The 24786-nt window shown below is 39.4% G+C and overlaps 1 protein-coding gene across 14 annotated transcripts in view; it reads left to right on the forward strand.

Annotated features, from left to right (window-relative positions):
- INPP4B (inositol polyphosphate-4-phosphatase type II B) overlaps positions 1-24786 on the forward strand; it is a 717274-nt gene that overhangs the window by 599510 nt on the left and 92978 nt on the right. For all 14 annotated transcript variants that reach the window (XM_073805532.1, XM_073805533.1, XM_033857340.2 and 11 more), the window contains one exon: positions 4962-5121. In XM_073805532.1, the coding sequence (XP_073661633.1) occupies positions 4962-5121 (160 nt within the window). The remainder of the gene's footprint in view (positions 1-4961; positions 5122-24786) is intronic.

Genomic DNA, 24786 nt, shown 5'->3' on the forward strand with positions numbered 1-24786 from the left:
TCAGACTTAAGGGGACATGGGACCAGCCTGTCCTTTTTCTAGAGTAATCTCTTAGTTCAGAATTTGCCATTGGGCTCATTTTCAAATCTCAGATAACCAAAACCTAATCTTACTCCTGTGAGGTGACACACACCTATACCTGGTCCTTCCTGGGCTCCCTCTCCCCAGGCTTCCTCTGTCTGGCTTGTCCCCAAAGTTCTAGTAATTTCATGAAGAGCAATTCCTACTGGGTACCAGAATGCTGTGGGAAACTATAGGGGAAGAATCAAGTCTTTGGAATCAAAATGGAATTTCTAATCTACCATTTTAATATTGAATATTATTCAACATCTCTTACCTGAAGTTCCCTCATCTCTAAAACCTAAGTCAATAACATTGACCTTATGTGATGGTTTTTGAGAGTTAAGTTAGCTAATGTTCATATACCAGTTGAATGTAAATAGCAACCCTCAATCTGCCTTTGGGTTGGAGTCCTCTCTCTCCTCCTCCATCCTTTGCTCCCTCTTTATCTCTCTCTCTGCCTTTCTTCCAGACCTTCTGCAGTGTAGTGAGGACACAGCTCTCAAATGAGTCATAGTCAAATGTGAGAGACAGAAAAGTAAATCAGTGACTTTACTTTGTTGATGCCATAAAAGAGAAGGAAGCAGTCTGGCAAAGCTCAGTGTTCTCTCACCACTAGCTCGGCAGGAGCTGATTTCCAAAACACAAAGAACAGCATGAGTCTGCTTGGGGTCTGCTGCTGCGTGGGCCTCCAATAGAGTATTTGATTATGCATGAATCATGTATTAGTGTTGCATGAGAAACTGCTCTATTTCCCCAACAAACATACTCCCAGCTCATGTGTCCTCCAAGCATTTTCGTGACTTAAATGTTTTGCTACCATTTACCACATAACCCTTTACTATATGATTGTTGGTTTTGGTCAGTGAACATGCTTGACTTTGTTCCTCATGCCAATCAAGATGCGTCTACTGACTGCAAAGGTTACTTTTTCTCCCAGTGGAATCCTGTGACCCGAGGTATCTACGAAGGAAGAAGAACAATGTATAGGAGTAGAATGTAAAATCATCTTCTTATATACCGTTATGTTCACAGTCTTCAAAGATGTGATTCAGAGCAGTGATCCATCCCTTATCTGCCTTTACACAAGAAAGACAGCATGCAATACTACTCGTCTTTGATCAAAATAAGTTCCTTTCAACGTGGGCAACAGGAGGAGAGTTGAAAACCTATCTCCTATACAAAGCTAATCTGGAAAATTAAGAGAAAACTTCTCCCCTTTTTCCCCTCAGTAGCAGAGTTTATTCCCAGTATTAGCTAGAGAGTTGCTTCATTTTTCAATTTAGGAGCCTGAAAGATGTAGGTGATGGTGGTGATTAAGGCATATTCAGAATGGGAGCCAGTTCGTTTGGTTATATGGTCTGGAATATAAACTCCTCACCAAATTCCAATGAGTGATGTCACGTCCTCAGCTTGCTTGCCATTCTCCAGCATTTCCTCCCAGAAGTAATGAGCTTTTTAGGTGTCAGAGGTTTCTACCTCATTTTCTCAGACAATAGGCAGAGAATCATGTAATTTATGGATACGATTGCTTTAATTAATAGCAGAGGAAAAGTGCTTTTAATTCTTTGGTGGAAAGGAGATCTTCCTTTAGGGGAAAATTGTTGATTACTTGTGTTTAATAGCATACTTTATACTCAAGATTACAGGGTTATAAAAAGCAAGCTTGATTCATTTAGGAAAGCCAGCAAGGATAGGACGTGATTTTGCCAAACTGCAATAACTTTACCAAGCACTTTCATAGATACCATGTCATTTGCCTCTCACTGCAGCATGGCGAGGTAAGCAGGGCAAGAATCATCATTCTAAACTGTAGGTGAACCAACTGTAGGTCCCCAGAAATGAGGTGGTTTTCCCAAGGTATCATAGGTAGCATGTCACACAGGCAGACCTTTTCTAACTTTGGATGTGCTGTTTTTCTACTAAACCCTCTTTCCCCCTCAGCTTTAGTATGCATATCTGTACACCCCCATATTTGGTTTAATGTGGTTGAATTATTCAACTTAACTCAGTCTTTATAAGACAACCGTCACATAATCTAAATTCAAATGTAGTTCTTTCTTCCTAGATTACTCCTACCCAAAAGTAGTTTATATGTTTACAAACTAACAAAATTAACTTAGCTAAAAAAATACATTTCAGTAAAAAAAATATAAACCTCTAAGAAAGTAGTATAATTGCATATTATCTTTGCACTAAGCGCTATTCTAAATGCCTGAAATAGCTCTGTTACAGAGAAAACACCTACTGAAAGATTCCTTTATGGCAAGATGCAGGAAAAGCACTAAGACTCCGTTTGGTTCATATGCAGTGATGTATTAGAGAGGGTTCTCCAGACAAACAGAACCAATAGGAAATTATTTATATATATGTACATAAGTATATATATATATACATATATATGAAGAGTTTTATTAACATTTATTGTAAGGAATTAACTCACACAATTTTGGAGACTGAGAAGTCCCACAATCTGCCATCTGCAAGCTAGAGACCCAGGAAAGCTGAAGGTGTAGTTCAGTCTGAATCTGAGGTCCTGAGAACCAGGGGAGCCAATGGTGTAGATTCCAGTCCGGGCTTAAAAGCCTGAGAATCAAGAGCACCGAGGATATGGGAGGGGGAAGGGTAAGCTGTGACAAAGTGAGAGAGAGGCATGGACATATATACACTACCAAACGTAAGGTAGCTAGCTAGTGGGGAGCAGCCGTATAGCACAGGGAGATCAGCTCGGTGCTTTGTGACCGCCTGGAGCGGGTGGGATAGGGGGATATGGAGGGTGGGAGGGAGGGAGTCGCAAGAGGGAAGACATATGGGAACATATGTATATGTATAACCGATTTACTTTGTTATAAAGCAGAAACTAACACACCATTGTAAAGCAATTATACTCCAATAAAGATGTAAAAAAATTTTAAAAAAATAAAAAGGAGACAAGAGATTTACTAACTAAATGTAACACATACATCTTATTTTGATCTGGATTTAAACAAATCAGCTATAAACAAAAACAAGTAGAAGAAACTTGGAAACTGACTGGATATAAATGATATCAAAAAATAAAGGTTAATTTTTTAGTTATTAAAAAAAGAAAAAGAGCACCGAGGGCAGAAGATTGATGTCCCAGATCAAACAATTAAGCAGAAAGGGTCAAATTTCTCTTTCCTCTACCTTTTTGCTCTATTCTGGCTGTCAGTGGATTAGATGATGCCCACCCTCATTTGGGGGAAGGGGGCAAAACGCTTTATTGAGTCCACCAATTCAAATGCTAATTTTATCTGCAAATGCTCTCACAGACACACCCGTAAAGTAACGTTTGGCCAAATATCTGGGTATCCTGTGACCCAGTCAGGTGGATTCATAAAATTAACATCACAGATAGGGAGTCAGTGCCTCCATCTGAATGATGTGGAAAGAGAAGCAAGAAGGGAAGCCAGGAATGATTGGCTACCACGATGATAACTACATTAAAATCTTTCTTCTTAAAAATAGAAATTTTTATGACTCAAAAAAATCAGTGTTATCTGTTGCCCTTGACAGAAATGGTTGCTAATCAGAACTTAGGAAGATTAGTGACCAGTGACCGAGAGGCTCCCTAGTGGTAGGGGCTGCTTCTTAGACTTACATCAGCCAAAGTGACTTATTATGCAGATGAAGCACATAATATTGAGTAGAAATTCTCATACTTGGTGTGGTCAGAAGCACCTGAAGAGCTTCTCGAAATTTCAACTTAGAGTTCCCAATGGTTCTTTTTTTTAAATTTAACTTTTATTTTATATTGGAGTCTAGTTGATTTACAGTGTTGTGTTAGTTTCAGGTGTACAGCAAAGTGGTTCAGTTATACATATATCTGTTCTTTTTCAGATTCTTTTCCCATATAGGTTATTAGAGAATATTGAGTAGAGGTCCCTGTGCTATACAGTAGGTCCTTGTTGATTATCTATTTTATATATAGTCGTGTGTATATGTTAATCCCAAGCTGTTCTGACTGACTTGTGGCATCCCGGGAACTGCATTTTAATTCTCTAAGTCATTCTGTTAGAAGTGATCTGAAGATCACAGTTTAAGAACTTCGAATACCTAGAACAGTCAAATCCTTAGAGACAGTAAGTAGAGTGGTGGTTGCCAGGGATGGGGAGAAGGAAGAATGGGAAGTTCATGTTTACACGGTACAAAATTTCAGTTTGGGAAGATGAAAAATTCCTGGAGATGGATGGTGGTGGTGGCTGCACAACAATGTGAATGTACTTAACGCCGCTGAACTGTACCCTTAAAAATGGTTAAAATGGGGCTTCCCTGGTGGCGCAGTGGTTGAGAGTCTGCCTGCCGATGCAGGGGACACGGGTTCGTGCCCCGGTCCGGGAGGATCCCACATGCCGCGGAGCGGCTGGACCCGTGAGCCATGGCCGCTGAGCCTGCGCGTCCGGAGCCTGTGCTCCGCAACAGGAGAGGCCACAAGGTTAAAATGGTCAACTTTGCCATTATGTATATATTATCACAATAAAAAGAAAAACAAGAAGTTTGAATGCAAGCGCCGGTCATTCTTTAAAAATATTGGTATATCTCTGCTTTCTTACTAAGTATTGATAAAGAAAATAGACATCTCCAGCGTAAAATGTTGTAACTGGTGCTCAATTATGGATTCATGCCATTCGGTAGTTCATGACAGAGGAAAAATAATGGACTAAATAAAAAGATTCACAACACTTAAATTATTCTTTATTAGGAGAAAGTAGATTTCTTGTCTATCCATAATTTGGCCAAATTAATGGGGGTATTAGAGCTGCTCAGTCTGCATCCTTATGATTTGTTCCTCTACCTGCTGCTCTCAGGTGGATTCATCTGATTTTGCCTGATCTCGGTTTTGCAATAAAAATGTGTAGTGATACTCATGCTCTTTTCAGGATAGGGTGTGGGCCCACGTGGGCAAGAGCCTGAACTGCATTATTGCTATGGTGGATAAACTGATTGAAAGAGACGGCAGCGGTGAAGGAGACGATGGCAGCGGCAAAGATGGAGAAAAGGGCCATTCTCTAGGGGACTCCGTCATAACTCATCCACAGGGTAAGGAATCATTTTTTTTCCGGTCATTGACGAGTAACCAAAATGAGGAAGCCAAGATACAATGGGATCGAAAAAGAGGAGTCAGCAGTGCCTTAGATGAAAGTGCTGATAGAGTGTTTTTCCACTGCCCTGGCTGGGGTGAGGGAGGCTATTTATCAAATTGCATCACAGTTGTGTTTTCAGAACTCCTTGCAATGCTCGTTTTTGTTTTGTTTTTGCTTCATAAAAGCCCTCTTGAAAGGAGAACAGTGTTTTCTTTTAAAGAGTCTGACATAGTTTAATCTACTTTTACACATTCCTCCAAAATTGTATTAGGAAGAAAAACAAGCATCTGAAAACGCTTAGAAACTTTGAGGGATCTCAGGACACAGTATCTCAAAATGGTTCCTGAAAAGAAGTCAGTATGATAAAAATGTTCCTTGCCTTATTCTGAGGAGTGATTTTGTGAATTATTTCAAAAACATATAAGAAGTTTTAATTCTGTATAAGAAGAATGTTTTTGTGTGTTATTCCAAAGACATATTTTCACAGGGTCTAGACTTTCATGGATATATGTATATGTACACACACACACAGATGCATACATATGCATACACATGGGTGTCTAGTCTCTGTAGATAGACACACACACACACATATGCGTGCACACACACACATATATATAGAGAGAGAGGGATACTTTCAAATGTATAGCTTATTGACTAGCAAACATGATAATTAGAATTTTCACTACAGTTGCATCCCTATAAATGGCTTCTTTTGTTAAAATTTTTCGTTAATTTAATTAATTTTGACAACAAAAACTAAGACAGATACCTGCATTTCTCTATGATGGTAAGAACTGCTCTTAGAGTGGTCCCAGCTAGATGCTTAAGTGTTTGGAAAGAAAAAGTGTTGCCCTATCCTCTTCTTCCAAAATCTGCTTTTCCTTTTCCTTTTCCTTAAGGAAAATGAGTCATAATAAAATGTGGATGCTTATCAAATTAAATTTGTTTTCTCAATTTGTTTTCCTGATTTTTCATTACTCACATTTTCATCAGGAGTTTAATTATGGGAAACATCAATCTTTCATCACCTGATTAACAGTAGAACCATTTCCAAATCACTTTTGTAAACAATGGCTTTCTAAAGTTTGCTTACTGTAGATGGTCCTAATCCTCTAGAGTACGGTTATGTAGGTAGAAAGTTTACACTGGTGTTCTTTATGTTCTACTTGATCTAACTGTATATGGGGATTTTTAAAAAATAATATCAGGTTTTTTTCTGATTTTCTATAACGTTTTAAAAATAATATCAGTTTTATTAATGAAACTAGTCCAGGTCCATAACTTTACATGAATCAAAATGAAAGCCTGCCATAACTTACGTCAAAAGGAACTAGTATACTTCAATGTTCTTTAATTGAATATTTATTGACCATCAGTGATGAGCCAGACACTGTGCTGTGCTCTGGAAAATGAGGTAAAGAAGCAGAATCCATATTAGTGACTTGTTTTGTCCATTGATGGGTGTTCAAGGCATAATAATCTTTAGTAAGATTAAGAGATTAAGGGATACTGAATTTGGCCACATCTTTTTGTTTTCATGTTCCCCAAAACTTCTCATTGATGAGAATGGAGTTCCAAAGTATTTGAAATTATGCATTTATTCATATCTTATATTTTTTCAGAAGATTGTATTGTGCGATCAAAGTTTCCAGTTAAAAAGTAAAAACATTTGGTAGATAAATCATCTGTAAAATTAGATGAATCACCTTCATTTGAATGTAAAGCATTATTTGGATATAGTCTAAAACCAGGTGGAATTTGCTCCCAAAGTAGAATTCACAACTTGATCAGCTTTGTAGATGGTTAGAGTCAAATTACAACACAGTGCCCTGTAACTGATTTTATTATTTCTATTTTATTATCCATGTTTATTTCATCCATTCTTTTTTGTGTTAGAAACATTTTTAGGAGACAAGACACTATTTAAATGCGCAAAATAAAATCTATACTTTGGTCTGAAAATTATTCAATATAGTATCATCAAATAATTCTAAGTTAAATCTTTTGTTAACATTTTGTGTGTTAGACGATTGTGTATAGTACTTACGTTTTGGCAAGGATAGTGGTACATAAAAGAGGATGCTTAACAAAGATAAATAGACGTCTTACAAATGAGTGTGTGCTCAAGTATACTTAAAATATATTATGGATGTTACTGCATATTTGGAGTGGGATTGATTAGCTCAGTCAGTTATTTAATAACAACTTTTTATTAAATAATAAAAATAATAATGCTTATTATTCTTATTTTACTCTTCCTCTTAAGGTTGGGAAAAATCACTTTCAGTTTCTACCCATAAAACAATGCAGTTAAGAAATTAATACATAGTGGCTTTCTGAACTAATATAAAGCAAACAAGCTAAAGTCACATATTTACCTATACTACTCCCCCCAAACTATTTCAGACAAAGATATTTGAGATATACATTCACTAATGATATGTGCCTCAATTTACCTGTATTTTAAAATTTTATTAGAAATATTAATTTTAAAAATTTGAGAAGGAAAACAAATAGGATTGCATACGATTTTTATTTCCATCAGACATTTGAATATATCTTGTGTTTATGCACACACACACACACACACACACACACACACACACACACAGAGTAACCAAACTGGAGTGCACAATATAAATACAGATGTTCTTCTTGATATCCTGCATGTCATTATATTATGAGTATTTCCTGATAAATATTCTCTGGAAATAATGAAATTATAATGACTATAAACTAATTCATCAAAAGAGAAACCATTATTTTAGATATTTAATTATTATAATAATGCTACAATTAACATGTAAGCATCTTTGAATATGTAAATCTTTAACTACATCTCAGAAATTGTCCCCTAAGTTAGATTGCTACAAGTGGAATTATCTTGTAAGGAAGAGTTACCCCTTCTCTCCAATGTAGTTATTTATACAATTACTTGTTTATATCAGTGTGGACTTGTGAATAATTTTATTCTTTGGTTTATAAACCAATAGTGTTATTATTTATTTTGGACTCCAATTGTTCTAGAGTTAGCTCTTGGGAGCTCTCAGTGGCCTTTTGACAGCTTCTGCTGCTACAGGCTACATACTTTCTTACTTACTTTCTTACGTTTTTATTCACTCCCTTATTCTCTGGTATCATGAGGGACTTACTCTAGTCTGATCTGTATTTGCCCCAACTCTAGGTTCAGCTATTTTCTAAGGAACCCTGGTTTCTTTTACTGGAGAATAGCATTTAGAAACCAACATCTGGGTGGGTTGGGACATTTTGATGGTTCTTTGTAACAATAGGTACTCTTACCAGCAGTACCTGTGAACACTCTTTTAACTTCCCAGGCTTAAATATTTTCACTGATTTCATGCCATTTGGGGTGAAAAAATCATATTGTAATATCTGATTATTTGTGACTTGACATTATATAACTTAATACTATATTTCAAAAAATTATTTTGGTAATTAAATCCATTTCTTCAATAGCACCAAATTTATCCCCAGCCCATAGCTGGGGTGGAAAATCATTACATTCTTTTCCTTTTATAGTTAATTAATAAATTGACTCAGTGAGTGATTTGAGTCATCTAGAGTTCATTGTTCTGTATAAGGTGCTAAATACTGATAGAGATTTGTTGTCACATCATTTATTAGTGATTATTTTCCTCACATTTGATTAGTTTTTCCTTATACTTAAGTTCTGCAGATATTTTTAATCAATTTTAGTCAATACACTAATTTTGATCAACTTCTGATCAATTAATCAGTGGATTTAGTCAAATTTTGTTCATGTGCTTTTGACTATTGTGTTTTATATTGGGATACATTTTTTTAAATTTAGTTTATTTATTTAGTTTTTGCTGCATTGGGTCTCTGCTGCTGCACGCAGGCTTTCTCTAGTTGCAACGAGCGGGGGCTACTCTTCATTGCAGTGCGCAGGCTTCTCATTGTAGTGGCTTCTCTTGTCGCGGGGCATGGGCTCTAGGCACGCGGGCTTCAGTAGTTGTGGCACACAGGCTCAGTAGTTGTGGGTCGTGGGCTCTAGAGCGCAGGCTCAGTAACTGTGGTGCACGGGCTTGGTTGCTCCACGGCATGTGGGATCTTCCCGGACCAGTGCTCGAACCCGTGTCCCCTGCATTGGCAGTGGATTCTCAACCACTGCATCACCAGGGAAGCCCTGGTATACATTTTGAAATCTCATAATTAACCTTTAGACAGTCAGTTTTTCTTTCTTTACCATCATTTTATTTTTACATTATAACCATAATTGGTGTTTCTTTGTTGGTTAAACAGATGGTCTTCTGAATTGTTGCTACATTTATTCATTTCTTTATGTTCCTCTATAACCTGCAGATATTTCTCTTTTCAAGTTGCAGATTTTTATTTTTATACTGTATCAATTTAATAATGTTTTAAACCTGTAGTTTTGAAGGTATTTTTGTTCGTTTTAGATCCAGGATTTGGCAGTATATCTTACTTCATAAATTTGGGACTTACTACAAATAGTGCTGAGAGAAGTAAAACTTTCTCTACTGTTCTGAGCACAAATAATAGATTAACTGTTCCAAACTCCCATGGCTTATATATATTCCTATACTTTCTTAATAAACAAGATTGTCCTTTTATTTTTTTGTACACTTAAACATACTTATAAGCATCTTCTGTATGTGTAATACCACATGCTTTCAATTTCATAATAAATTGAGGACTCAACGATAAAACCAGTGAATTTAGAATCTTAGATTTTGATGTGCCCTTAAGGATTATGTAATTAAACCTGCTAAATTATGTTAAGACGCTTATCTGTAGTATCTGCCAATTTTCCCCTAGCCTGTGATACACATCTCCACTGATAGAAACCGTTTTTTATGTCCTAAAATGGCACACTCCAGATGTTGATCTAAATACGTTTTCTTTAATTTTACCCGCTAGCCCAGATCTAATCATTTACAACAAACGGAACAAATTTACTTTCCTTTTTGCACATTATAGCCTAACATATCTGAAAGCAACCATCATATTATTTTTTGAATTGCCACTGTTTTGGTCATTTTTCAAAGGTTTAGCATCAAGTGCAGAGTAACACAGGAGGACCACTTCTCTACTTTTAGATACTATTCTATTATTGATATCTAAGTTTACATTTGCTATTTTGACAGTCGTATCTTACTATTAACTTCATTGAAATCCATAAACCCTGCTAAATTGGACCTATCCTTCAGGCTTCTCAAAATTCAAGTAATATTTAAGCACCACTCTGTGCTAGACATTGTGAAATATTAGGAGCACAAGGAGATTAAGACACGGTCTATTTCAATTCTCCTGAAGAGATTGGTGTCTAAACCCACAACAGTAATATAGTACACTTTTGCGTACATGCTAATAAATACCTGTTTCTTTCATCCATCATATCTACTGCCCTACCCTACTCAGGTTTATTTTCTTCACATCTTGGAAACATTTCCTGTCCACTCGCAGAAGTAACAGATAAAAATGATGGGAAAACAGAGATAAATATATATCCTTGAGGCATATTACTAAAAAGAATTGTATGCCTTGAAATACACTTGTTAATCACTACTCTTTGGGGTTGTGTGTTGATCCGGCTATGTATTGACCCATTTGTGTTATTGCATGGCCTGTATTTCTCTGTTTTTCACACAGATGTCATGAACTGCCCTGTGAAAGGCCAAATACCCTATGTCATTGAATACGTTTTTCTAATCTACCTAGCTGTAAGCCCTATCAAAAATGAGATGAAGTTCCTGTGCCATAATTTTCCCAGATGAGCCCATGCTGGCTTCAAGTCATCACTGCTTCCTCATACAAAGGAGATAAACATCCCTGGAGATCACAGAATTAGTTCACGTACCACTGGTTACTTTCATGTTCCTTGATTCTCACGTTCTTCCCCAATTCATAATTTTCTTCTAACTGGCAGGCACATGCCTTGGGATCTGAGAATTTATTTTCCCCCCACATCTTTTAGTTTATCGCTGCCTGCCTCCAGTTAACACAATTGTCTGGTAACTACCAAGAATTTATCAGTAATTTATCACCAATTATCCGTGACTAGCGAATGCCAAAGATCAGTCGTCTGAAAAGTTCCCCTCCCCGTACTCCAAATAGGGACAAATCCAAGGTTTTAGCAAATCACATTTTTTAGCCAATCTTTTTTCCTATCTTTACCTTTGGTTGGCCAGAGTAGCTATCTTCCTAATACACCTGAAATAAGTAATGAATAGAACAATTAATCAGTTGACACAATTATATCTAAATATATCTAAAACAGTTCATGGCGTTAAGCCTTATGGAAGAGACATACCAAATACATGTTAGTTGGAAGACAAAGAGGAAGATCCTTTCATTCAATTGATAGATATTATTTGAGCATCTATTCTATGCCAGGCACTGTATCTAGAAATACACTCAGTCATCGTCGTATTCTTGCAGTCTGGTGGCTGAGCAACTTGTATTTGAAAGGAGATACACAGAGATTTTTCCAAAGACAGAATCTACAAGATAAAGAAAGTGGAAGAGGAAGTATCCATTTGGGAGTCTTCAGCAGATAGGTAGATGAAACTGGATAAAATGAAAAGAGAAAGAAAGGAAAAAATGAGCATAATCCCTAATACAGAGCCTTGGGGTGCGGAGATTGCCCTCGGCCGAGGAGTAGGAAGCACCAAGGGATGAAAATCAAATGCAACTTGGAGACCAAATGAGGGAAAAGAGAGGAAATAGTCACCTTAATAGTTAAAACTGACTGCACTCGCATTTCTGTGACATGCACTTTGCTAAGCTTTCCATCCCTGCCTCCCTTCCAGACAGAGTGATCCCTGATTGAATTTGTCAGAAAGAACTGGGTCTGCAGAATAACTGTTGGACAAGGAATGCTTCAATTTTAAGAGCAGTTTTGCATGTGTTTACTTGCCTTTATGTTTGCTCTTAATATCTTGATGAATGATTTCCCAGGTAGTCATAGCTAATGCTTCACTTGTTGGTTACGTTTTCTCCTTATCTTACAAGGCCCTAAATTCCCAGACTCCCACTTGCCTCTTCAAGTGCTTTGCCATCTTCTTCATGTCACCCTACCTCAAGCTTCCTGATCCAGCCACACTGGACTCTTTGGAGAGCTCACCTTGTGCTTTTCAATGCCAGGCTTTCAAATGTTTGCCCACCTCTACTGTCCACAGGCTCAGTCTGCACATCTTCTGGGGCACCTTTTCTGATCTTTCAGACCAGAGTTGGTGTTACAAGCGGGGGACCACTTGCAAGTGCACAGAATTCCTCAGTCAGCAGGACCCTTTGCTCTGGGTTTAATGCTCTATGTTCACCATCTTGCCTTTTTTTTTTAAATAGTGTTAGCTTTGTGTTATAAGTAAATAATGAGCAAAGAAGGCTATGGCTGGAACTTGGAGACTTGGTTCATCTCCAGTTCTCTCTCCCTGGTTCTCCAGTGCCTGCCTAGCTTCCCCATCCTTGTCCCAGTCCAGTGACCATCTCCCATTCCCACCCTCACCTGCTAAGGGACCTGGGTGTGAGTGCTGGAGAGTCAGGGTCAGTCTGGGTGCCTTTGAAGCTCTTCACGGAAGCATCCCCATACCCAAAGGACTATGACATGAAAGAGTAAATAGAAATCACCGTGATGGGTCGAGAGAGGTACCACTGAGGAAGAAAGAAAGAAAGAAAAAAAAAAAAGCTTGTTTACTGCTTTTTGAACCAAAGTCTCACAATTTTATTTTGCACTGGATTCTGCACATGATGGAATCATGCTTTCTACAAGGGTTGTAAGTACAAAGGCCCACAGTCATCGTGCAGGTTAACATGAACGAGTCAGGTGAAATTGATGGACACTGGAGCAAACTAGGAAGTAAATGTCCCTACAAAGAGGGCCACTGCTACAGCTCTAGCCAGTCATTCCCATGGGGGAATCTGGACCTAAAGTTATTTACCACATCTTCTGATTTTTCAAGTGACTGAATTTTTATATAAAATATCCCAATTTTTTAAAGGTTGATAATAGATTTTTTAAAAATTATTACAATGTGAGGAAGGCCAAATAAAATACATGTGAGGGCCAAATGAAGCTGTTCATGGGCCACTAGTTTGCAGCCTCTGTATCTCTGATTTATTGGTAATGCTGTTTTAAATATTATTTCCCCTACTAGTCTTGGCTCTGTGAGAAAATATGCCAAGTATTTTTGATTTGCTCTTGCATCTCCAGAGCCTAACATGATTCTTGGCAAGTAGAGTCCAACGCGTAGTCACCTTGATCTATAACTGCTACCAGACAAGAAATGCTTAGGTTTTCTTGGTATTATTGACTATCTTCAGTGTACGTGCATATTTATGCATACATGCTTGAAAACCATTATATCCTCGAACTTGCACTTAACATTCCTGGAGTCCATGAATTTCTACACATGAATGTTTACAATTCCATTGGGAAAGAAACATCAATGAATGAGGCTTTTCTAAACTCACAGGTCAGTAGGTGAGACAACTTTTAAAATACACTTACAAGTTAAAATTAAAACTTGCTAAAAAATAAAAGATGACACAAAGATTTTTATTATAAACTTAGAACTCCAATAATAATTGTACCCTATGACATTGTTGAACATTTAGTCTTATCAGAAAATTAATGTTGTTTCCCTTAAAAATTGTGCCGTGAATTATGATGTAACAAAACAACACTTGACCCAGAGCCAAGATACTTGGCAAGTCCACAGTTTACTAATTTGGCTGCATGACCTTTGACACATTGCTTAAATTCTCTGGACCTCACTTTCTTTGTTGGTAAAATACAGATCATCTGCAAATTTTTAAGGTCCCTTCCAGTTCTGAAGTTTTACGATTATAAAGATGTCACATTATTATTTTTTTTAACATCTTTATTGGGGCATAATTGCTTTACAATGGTGTGTTTCTGCTTTATAACAAAGTGAATCAGTTATACATATACATATGTTCCCATATGTCTTCCCTCTTGCGTCTCCCTCCCTCCCACCCTCCCTATCCCACCCCTCCAGGCTGTCACAAAGCACCGAGCCAATATCCCTGTGCCATGAGGCTGCTTCCCACTAGCTATCTATCTTACTTTTGTTAGTGTGTATATGTCCATGACTCTCTCTCGCCCTGTCACAGCTCACCCTTCCCCCTCCCCATATCCTCAAGTCCGTTCTCCAGTAGGTCTGCGTCTTTATTCCTGTCTTACCCCTAGGTTCTTCATGACATTTTTTTTTTTCTTAAATTCCATATATATGTGTTAGCATACGGTATTTGTCTTTTTCTTTCTGACTTACTTCACTCTGTATGACAGACTCTAGGTCTATCCACCTCATTACAAATAGCTCCATTTCATTTCTTTTTATGGCTGAGTAATATTCCATTGTATATATGTGCCACATCTTCTTTATCCATTCATCTGATGATGGGCACTTAAGTTGTTTCCATCTCTGGGCTATTGTAAATAGAGCTGCAATGAACATTTTGGTACATGACTCTTTTTGAATTTTGGTTTTCTCAGGGTATATGCCCAGTAGTGGGATTGCTGGGTCATATGGTAGTTCTATTTGTAGTTTTTTAAGGAACCTCCATACTGTTCTCCATAGTGGCTGAACCAATTCACATTGCCACCAGCAGTGCAAGAGTGTTCTCTTTTCTCCACACCCTCTCCAGCATTTACTGTTTCTAGATTTTTTGATGATAGCCATTCTGACTGGTGTGAGATGATATCTCATTGTAGTTTTGATTTGCATTTCTCTAATGATTAATGATGTTGAGCATTCTTTCATGTGTTTGTTGGCAGTCTGTATATCTTCTTTGGAGAAATGTCTATTTAGGTCTTCTGCCCATTTTTGGATTGGGTTGTTTGTTTTTTTGTTATTGAGCTGCATGAGCTGCTTGTAAATTTTGGAGATGAATCCTTTGTCAGTTGCTTCGTTTGCAAATATTTTCTCCCATTCTGAGGGTTGTCTTTTTGTCTTGTTTATGGTTTCCTTTGCTGTGCAAAAGCTTTGAAGTTTCATTAGGTCCCATTTGTTTATCTTTGTTTTTATTTCCATTACTCTAGGAGGTGGGTCAGAAAGGATCTTGCTGTGATTTATGTCATAGAGTGTTCTGCCTGTGTTTTCCTCTAAGAGTTTGATAGTTTCTGGCCTTACATTTAGGCCTTTAATCCATTTTGAGCTTATTTTTGTGTATGGTTGTAGGGAGTGATCTAATCTCATACTTTTACATGTAGCTGTCCAGTTTTCCCAGCACCACTTATTGAAGAGGCTGTCCTTTCTCCACTGTACATTCCTGCCACCTTTATCAAAGATAAGTTGTCCATATGTGCGTGGGTTTATCTCTGGGCTTTCTATCCTGTTCCATTGATCTATGTTTCTGTTTTTGTGCCAGTACCATACTGTCTTGATTACTTTGTAGTATAGTCTGAAGTCAGGGAGCCTGATTCCTCCAGCTCCTTTTCTCGTTCTCAAGATTGCTTTGGCTATTCGGGGTGTTTTGTGTTTCCATACAAATTGCGAAATTTTTTGTTCTAGTTCTGTGAAAAATGCCAGTGGTAGTTTCATAGGGATTGCATTGAATCTATAGATTGCTTTGGGTAGTAGAGTCATTTTCACAATGTTGATTCTTCCAATCCAAGAACATGGTATATCTCTCCATCTATTTGTATCATCTTTAATTTCTTTCATCAGTGTCTTATAATTTTCTGCATACAGGTCTTTTGTCTCCTTAGGTAGGTTTATTCCTACATATTTTATTCTTTTCGTTGCAATGGTAAATGGGAGTGTTTTCTTGATTTCACTTTCAGATTTTTCATCATTAGTATATAGGAATGCCAGAGATTTCTGTGCATTAATTTTGTATCCTGCTACTTTACCAAATTCATTGATTAGCTCTAGTAGTTTTCTGGTAGCATCTTTAGGATTCTCTCTTTATAGTATCATGTCATCTGCAAACAGTGACAGCTTTACTTCTTCTTTTCTGATTTGGATTCCTTTTATTTCCCTTTCTTCTCTGATTGCTGTGGCTAAAACTTCCAAAACTATGTTGAATAAGAGTGGTGAGAGTGGGCAACCTTGTCTTGTTCCTGATCTTAGTGGAAATGCTTTCAGTTTTTCACCATTGAGGATGATGTTTGCTGTGGGCTTGTCATATATGGCCTTTATCATGTTGAGGAAAGTTCCCTCTATGCCTACTTTCTGCATGGTTTTTATCATAAATGGGTGTTGAATTTTGTCAAAAGCTTTCTCTGCATCTATTGAGATGATCATATGGTTTTTCTCCTTCAATTTGTTAATATGGTTTATCACATTGATAGATTTGCGTATATTGAAGAATCCTTGCATTCCTGGAATAAACCCCACTTGATCATGGTGTATGATCCTTTTAATGTGCTGTTGGATTCTGTTTGCTAGTATTTTGTTGAGGATTTTTGCATCTATGTTCATCAGTGAGATTGGCCTGTAGTTTTCTTTCTTTGTGACATCCTTGTCTGTTTTGGTATCAAGGTGATGGTGGCCTCGTAGAAGGAATTTGGGAGTGTTCCTCCCTCTGCTATATTTTGGAAGAGTTTGACAAGGATAGGTGTCAGCTCTTCTCTAAATGTTTGATAGAATTCGCCTGTGAAGCCATCTGGTCGTGGGCTTTTGTTTGTTGTAAGATTTTTAATCACAGTTTCAATTTCAGTGCTTGTGATTGGTCTGTTCATATTTTCTATTTCTTCCTGATTCAGTCTTGGCAGGTTGTGCATTTCTAAGAATTTGTCCATTTCTTCCAGATTGTCCATTTTATTGGCACAGAGTTGCTTGTAGTAATCTCTCATGATCTTTTTTATTTCTGCAGTGTCAGTTGTTACTTCTCCTTTTTCATTTCTAATTCTATTGATTTGAGTCTTCTCCCTTTTTTTCTTGATGAGTCTGGCTAGTGGTTTATCTATTTTGTTTATCTTCTCAAAGAACCAGCTTTTAGTTTTATTGATCTTTGCTATTGTTTCCTTCATTTCTTTTTCATTTATTTCTGATCTGATTTTTATGATTTCATTCCTTCTGCTAGCTTTGGGGTTTTTTTTTTGTTCTTCTTTCTCTAATTGCTTGAGGTTCAAGGTTACTTTGTTTATTCGAGATGTTTCCTGCTTCTTAAGGTGGGCTTGTATTGCTATAAACTTCCCCCTTAGAACTGCTTTTGCTGCATCCCATAGGTTTTGGGTCGTTGTGTCTCCATTGTCATTTGTTTCTAGGTATTTTTTTATTTCCTCTTTGATTTCTTCAGTGATCTCTTGGTTATTAAGTAGTGTATTGTTTAGCCTCCATGTGTTTGTATTTTTTACAGATCTTTTCCTGTAATTGATATCTAGTCTCATGGCGTTGTGGTCAGAAAAGATACTTGATACAATTTCAATTTTTTAAATTTACCAAGGCTTGATTTGTGACCAGAGATATGATCTATCCTGGAGAATGTTCCATGAGCACTTGAGAAAAATGTGTATTCTGTTGTTTTTGGATGGAGTGTCCTATAAATATCAATTAAGTCCATCTTGTTTAATGTATCATTTAAAGCTTGTGTTTCCTTATTTATTTTCATTTTGGATGATCTGTCCATGGGTGAAAGTGGGGTGTTAAAGTCCCCTACTATGAATGTGTTACTGTCAATTTCCCCTTTTATGGCTGTTAGTATTTGCCTTATGTATTGAGGTGCTCCTATGTTGGGTGCATAAATATTTACAATTGTTATATCTTCTTCTTGGATCAATCCCTTGATCATTATGTAGTGTCCTTCTTTGTCTCTTTTAATAGTCCTTATTTTAAAGTCTATTTTGTCTGATATGAGAATTGCTACTCCAGCTTTCTTTTGGTTTCCATTTGCATGGAATATCTTTTTCCATCCCCTTACTTTCAGTCTGTATGCGTCTCTAGGTCTGAAGTGGGTCTCTTGTAGACAGCATATATAAGGGTCTTGCTTTTGTATCCATTCAGCCAATCTGTGTCTTTTGGTGGGAGCATTTAGTCCATTTACATTTAAGGTAATTATCGATATGTATGTTCCTATTACCATTTTCTAAATTGTTTTGGGTTCGTTATTATAGGTCTTTTCCGTCTCTTGTGTTTCTTGTCTAGAGAAGTTCCTTTAGCATTTGTTGTAAAGCTGGTTTGGGGGTGCTGAACTCTCTCAGCTTTTGCTTGTCTGTAAAGGTTTTAATTTCTCCATCAAATCTGAATGAGATCCTTGCTGGGTAGAGTAGTCTTGGTTGCAGGTTTTTCTCCTTCATCACTTTCAGTATGTCCTGCCACTCCCTTCTGGCTTGTAGGGTTTCTGCTGAGAGATCAGCTGTTAACCTTATGGGCATTCCCTTGTGTGTTATTTGTTGTTTTTCCCTTGCTGCTTTTAATATGCTTTCTTTGTATTTAATTTTTGACAGTTTGATTAATATGTGTCTTGGCGTATTTCTCCTTGCATTTATCCTGTATGGGACTCTCTGTGCTTCCTGGACTTGATTAACTATTTCCTTTCCCACATTAGGGAAGTTTTCAACTATAATCTCTTCAGTCCCTATATTTTCTCAGTCCCTTTCTTTTTCTCTTCTTCTTCTGGAACCCCTGTAATTTGAATGTTGGTGCATTTAATGTTGTCCCAGAGGTCTCTGAGACTGACCTCAGTTCTTTTCATTCTTTTTTCTTTATTCTGCTCTGCAGTAGTTATTTCCACTATTTTATCTTCCAAGTCACTTATCCGTTCTTCTGCCTCAGTTATTCTGCTATTGATCCCATCTAGAGTACTTTTAATTTCATTTATTGTGTTGTTCATCGTTGCTTGTTTCATCTTTATTTCTTCTAGGTCCTTGTTAACTGTTTCTTGCATTTTGTCCATTCTATTTCCAAGATTTCGGATCATCCTTACTATCATTATTCTGAATTCTTTTTCAGGTAGACTGCCTATTTCCTCTTCATTTGTTAGGTCTGGTGCATTTTTATCTTGTTCCTTTATCTGCTGTGTGTTTTTCTGTCTTCTCATTTTGCTTATCTTACTGTGTTTGGGGTCTCCTTTTTGCAGACTGCAGGTTCGTAGTTCCTGCTGTTTTTGATGTCTGTCTCCAGTGGCTAAGGTTGGTTCAGTGGGTTGTGTAGGCTTCCTGGTGGCGGGGCCTAGTGCCTGTGTTGTGGTGGATGAGGCTGGATCTTGTCTCTCTAGTGGGCAGGTTCACATCTGGTGGTGTGTTTTGGGGTGTCTGTGGCCTTATTATGATTTTAGGCAGCCTCTCTGCTAATGGGTGGGGTTGTGTTCCTGTTTTGCTAGTTGTTTGGCATAGGTTGTCCAGCACTGTAGCTTGCTGGTCGTTGAGTGAAGCTGGGTGCTGGTGTTAAGATGGAGGTCTCTGGGAGATTTTCGCCATTTGATATTATGTGGAGCTGGGAGGTCTCTTGTTGACCAATGTCCTGAAGTTGGCTCTCCTACCTCAGAGGCAGAGCCCTGACTCCTGGCTGGAGCACCAAGAGCCTTTCATCCACACGGCTCAGAATAAAAGGGAGAAAAAGTAGAGAGAATTAGTAGAAGTATGAGGAAAGAAAGAAGGAAAAGAGGGAAGGAAGGAAGGAAGGAAGAAAGAAAGGAAAGAAGGAAAGAAGGCAGGAAGGCAAGAAGGAAAGAAAGGAGGGAGGGAGGGAGGAAGGAAGGAAGGAGGGAAAGAAGGAAAAAAGACAGAAAGAAAGAAGATACAGTAAAAATAAAATAAAGTATAATAAAGTTATTGAATTAAAAAATACTTATTTACAAAAGAAAAAAAAGGGGGGGACGGATAGAACCTTAGGACAAATGTTGGAAGCAAAGCTATACAGACAAAATCTCACACAGAAGCATACACATACACCCTCACAAAAAGAGGAAAAGGGAAAAAAATCATAGATCTTGCTCTCGAAGCCCACCTCCTCAATTTGGGATGACTCGTTGTCTATTCATGTATTCCACAGATGCAGGGTACATCAAGTTGATTGTGGAGCTTTAATCCGCTGCTCCTGAGGCTGCTGGGAGAGATTTCCCTTTCTCTGCTTTGTTCTCACAGCTCACAGGGGCTCAGCTTTGGATTTGGCCCTGCCTCTGCGTGTAGGTCGCTGGAGTGCGTGTTTTTTGCTCAGACAGGACGGGGTTAAAGGAGCCGCTGATTCGGGGGCTGTGGCGCACTCAGGCCGGAGTAGGGGGGGGGGGGAAGCGGGGAGGGAGGGGCACTGCGTGCGGGGCGGGCCTGCGGCGGCCGGCGTGACGTTGCACCGGTTTGAGGCGCGCCATGCGTTCTCCCGGGGAAGTTGTCCCTGGAACCCGGGACCCTGGCCGTGGCAGGCTGCACAGGCTCCCTGGAAGAGGGGTGTGGAGAGTGACCTGTGCTCGCACACAGGCCCCTTGGTGGCGGCAGCAGCAGCCTTAGCGTCTCCCGCCCGTCTCTGGGGTCCGCGCTTTTAGCCGTGGCTCGCGCCCGTCTCTGGAGCTCCTTTAAGCAGCGCTCTTAAACCCCTCTCCTTGCGCACCAGGAAACAAAGAGGGAAGAAAAAGTCTCTTGCCTCTTCGGCAGGTGCAGACTTTTCACCAGACTCCCTCCCGGCTAGCCGTGGTGCACTAACCCCCTGCAGGCTGTGTTCACGCCGCCAACCCCAGTCCTCTCCCTGCTATCCGTCCGAAACCGAAACCCGAGCCTCAGCTCGCAGCCCCGCCCGCCCCGGCGGGTGAGCAGACAAGCCTCTCGGCCTGGTGAGTGCTGGTCGGCCCTGATCCTCTGTGCGGGAATCTCCCCGCTTTGCCCTCCGCACCCCTGTTGCTGTGCTCTCCTCCGCGGCTTCTAAGCTCCCCCCTCCGCCTCCCGCAGTCTCCGCCCACGAAGGGGCTTCCTAGTGTGTGGAAACTTTTCCTCCTTCACAGCTCCCTCCCACTGGTGCAGGTACCGTCCCTATCCTTTTGTCTCTGTTTATTCTTTTGCCCTACCCAGGTACGTGGGGAGGGGGGTTCTTGCCTTTTGGGAGGTCTGAGGTCTTCTGCCAGCCTTCAGTAGGTGTTCTGTAGGAGTTGTTCCACGTGTAGATGTATTTCTGGTGTATCTGTGGGGAGGAAGGTGATCTCCGCGTCTTACTCTTCCGCCATCTTCAAGGTCCCATCCTCTAATCCATCTCACATTATTTTTAAAGTGATTTTTTTTCTTTCCTTTCAGTCATTCAACATATTTTAGTTGAGCATCTACTATACAGGCACTATTCTAGACACTGGGATACAATATTGAACAAAACATACAAAACACCTGACATCCTGAAGTTTGTATTCTTTTTACGTCTCTCGACATAAAAAAGTAACATAAGAAATAAGGGCATCACCTAATATGTTAACAGTGGCAAATGCTGTGGAAAAACATAGAGTGAAGTAAAAAGGTTTTGGAATATTGTTGAAGCTTTGTAGTCAGTGCGAGCTTCACTGAGAAGTTGATGTTTGAACAAAGACACAAGGAGGTAAGGAAGTGAGCCATGTGGATACCTGGGGTAAGGATATTTGAGGCGTTGAACACAACTAATGCAAAAACCTTGAGGCATAAGTATGCCTTCCATGATCAGGAAACAGCAAAGAAGCTGGTTTGGTTTGAACAGAAAAAGTGAAGAGGAGAGAGTAGAAGATGAATTTAGAGGTAACTTGTTGGATGAAGGATTATGCAGTGTCTTTGTATTGACTTTGGCTATTACTCTGAGAAAATCAAGAGGTAATTGGAGGATTTTGAGCAGAGGATTAACCTGATTTGACTTAGATTTTAACATCCAGGCTGTTACGTTGAGATTTGACTGTAGATGGAAAGAGTAGAACCAAGTGTAGTGGCAGCGTCTGGATTCCAACCCTGGTGCTCTGAGTTGAGAGCCTGTCCCCTCAACCACGGTGCTGCACTGCTTCTGTTCTTTCCAGGAAAAAGCATCTCTAACCTTAACTCTGTACAGATAATTTTTTGCTGTCACCCTTTGAACAAAATGTTAAGTTTTATCAGACACAAATTAGCAGTATTATGGGATAACTTCATGAAAATCAATCCCATCGGTATCTCTTAAAAGTTTACTATGGAATTGTACCTTATGCAGAAATTAAGAATTGCCAAGTATTCATAATGACAATTGAAATATTATTTAGCATTCTCATAAGTCTGATGATACTCACTCCCACAGAGAAACTGAGATAGTCAAAGAAAGAAGATTCATATATCCCATGTGGGAACTGTGGGGCATATAATTATGGAATAGAGTGAGAAATGGTACTGTTTATGTTATGTTTGGTTACTTGCCTACTTACTCAGCACTTATAAGTTGAACCTGTTTACATGAAGCTTTGTTGGATTTGTAGCAATAATTTTTTTTTTTTTTTTTTTTTTTTTTGGGTAACGCGGGCCTCTCACTGTTGTGGCCTCTCCCGTTGCGGAGCACAGGCTCCGGACGCGCAGGCTCAGCGGCCATGGCTCACGGGCCCAGCTGCTCCGCGGCATGTGGGATCTTCCCGGACCGGGGCACAAACCCGCGTTCCCTGCATCGGCAGACGGACTCTCAACCACTGCGCCACCAGGGAAGCCCCTGTAGAAATAATTTTTAAAAGGATGCACTGTATTCCACTGGCCTTGAACTTTACTGGCCTTGAACTACTACACTCACCTAGTTCGCTGCAGGGTAGATAATGTATCTTCTTTTCCCCTCTGGGTGCCTGTGCTCTAATCAGGCTTTCATCAACTCAGTATCCACCACCCCTCTTTTCTCAGTCTTAGATACTGGACAAAATTTAAATGACAAGAGCTGTCTGATGTAGATGTATTGGTGATTTTAGGTTGCTCAATGACCTATGACCTACGCACTTATTCTTAAAAGCTCAGCGTGTTTGTAGGTCAGAGTCCTGAGGTTACAGATTTTTTTAGGCCAAAAGGCAAAATAAGCTCAAGGAATGTGAATATGTGACTCTTCCTGGTCCACTGTAAACTCTGATTCAAAACTTTTGTGCTGCAACCAATGCAGAACTTGTTTGATTAATGGATTTAGTTCCTGGAAACTGTCTTAGCAGAATTTACTTAAGGCTTTCAACTTTGTGCTGCGAAATGAGAAGTTTAAGCGGGATATCAGTTGATGCATTTCCTTTGCTGTTTTTCTAAGAGCAAGACTGGAAAGTTTTATGACATTGTTCTCAGACTGGCAGGACTTAAACAAATAATGTTCCCTTGACATGAGAAGAGTTGCCTTTGTTCTTCTCCTAGCAGTGTGTCGAGTTGAGCAGTCCACTCATTTCTCATACAACTGGAAGGTGCCAAGGTCAGTCACTTACCTTGGATCATAGCTCACTGGACACGACGATGATAACATTTGAAGATACACGTTTGTCTTTTGTGTGAATACCCTTGGAGCCTTTAAAACTGCTCCTACTAGGTGCAAAGGAAGGTACAACATTTATATGTGATCTTCCTTCCAGGCTTATCATTAACCTTGCCCTACCTGATACCCATTATTTCTAGATTTGGCCTTGCTTCTTAGCTTTTGGCTCTCTGCTCACCCATACTCTGCACTTTCCTTCTTCTCTCCCCACGCCTACTTATTCCATTCCCTATGTCTACCATGGTGACTGCCCACCTGGTTTTCCATTGGTTTTTCCTACGGCTTCAGGCTCAACACTTACTTCCCCTTTATTCCTGCCTTTTCCACGTGCTTAAAGTCATCTCAGCCCCTTCCCTGCTCCCCTCCAGTCCCACTTCTGACCTCCTCCAGTTAGTTTATGGGTTCTGTATTTTAAGCTCCGTGATGGTAGGGGCCATGAGTTTTAATATTAGTATCAACCATAGGACCTCACATTGAAGAGGCTCTATTTGTCGGATACAGTCGGCCCTCTGTATCTGCAGGTTCCTCATCCACAGTTGGTTGAATCCCCAGATGTGGACCCCGCGGATACGGAGGGATGATGGTACTATGCCATTTTATAGAAGGGACTTGAGCATCCTTGGTTTTTGGTATTTGCAAGAGTTCCTGGAACCAATCCTCCATGGATACTGAAGGACGAATGTATTTCTCACGATGGCAGTGAAAAAAGAGGGGAAATTGATATAAGGAAGACAGGTTAGCATTTTTTAAAGAAAGATAAATACAGGTATTTTTTAAATTCCTGGACCAGATTGTAAAGGTGGGCAAGGAGTTAGGAAGACTTGGAGGAGGTCATTCTGAGTGGCCAAGGAAGTCACTCTAGGCAGCGCAGCCTCAGCAGGTGCTTTTCTTTCCCTGGTTACTCGTCTGTTGTCTGGATCAGCCTCATTTCTGTGTCCTCTGTCTCAGAGATACGGCTGATAGTTGGTGGCCTCCTATGGCCGGGTGTCTAGAGTCTATGACCAAAGTTGGCCATGTGTAGTATACAAAGGAGTCCTGCTAGAAGGTATCTGGAGAGGAAGACTTATTATTAGTTGACCCCTCAGTGCTGATGTTCACATTGTAAAATTGTACCCAAAAGACAGAGGGACACATAGGTAGCCATCTCAGGGTTGACGGAGGACATAAGCTCTTCAAAACCAACAAGGACTCTATGGGCAGGGATATGATATACCCACTCCCAGCCCTCAGCCTTGAACTCACTGCCAGTTCTGTGCTAC

The sequence above is a fragment of the Tursiops truncatus genome, chromosome 5, assembly GCF_011762595.2.
Source record: "Tursiops truncatus isolate mTurTru1 chromosome 5, mTurTru1.mat.Y, whole genome shotgun sequence".
In the NCBI taxonomy this organism is placed as follows: domain Eukaryota; kingdom Metazoa; phylum Chordata; class Mammalia; order Artiodactyla; family Delphinidae; genus Tursiops; species Tursiops truncatus.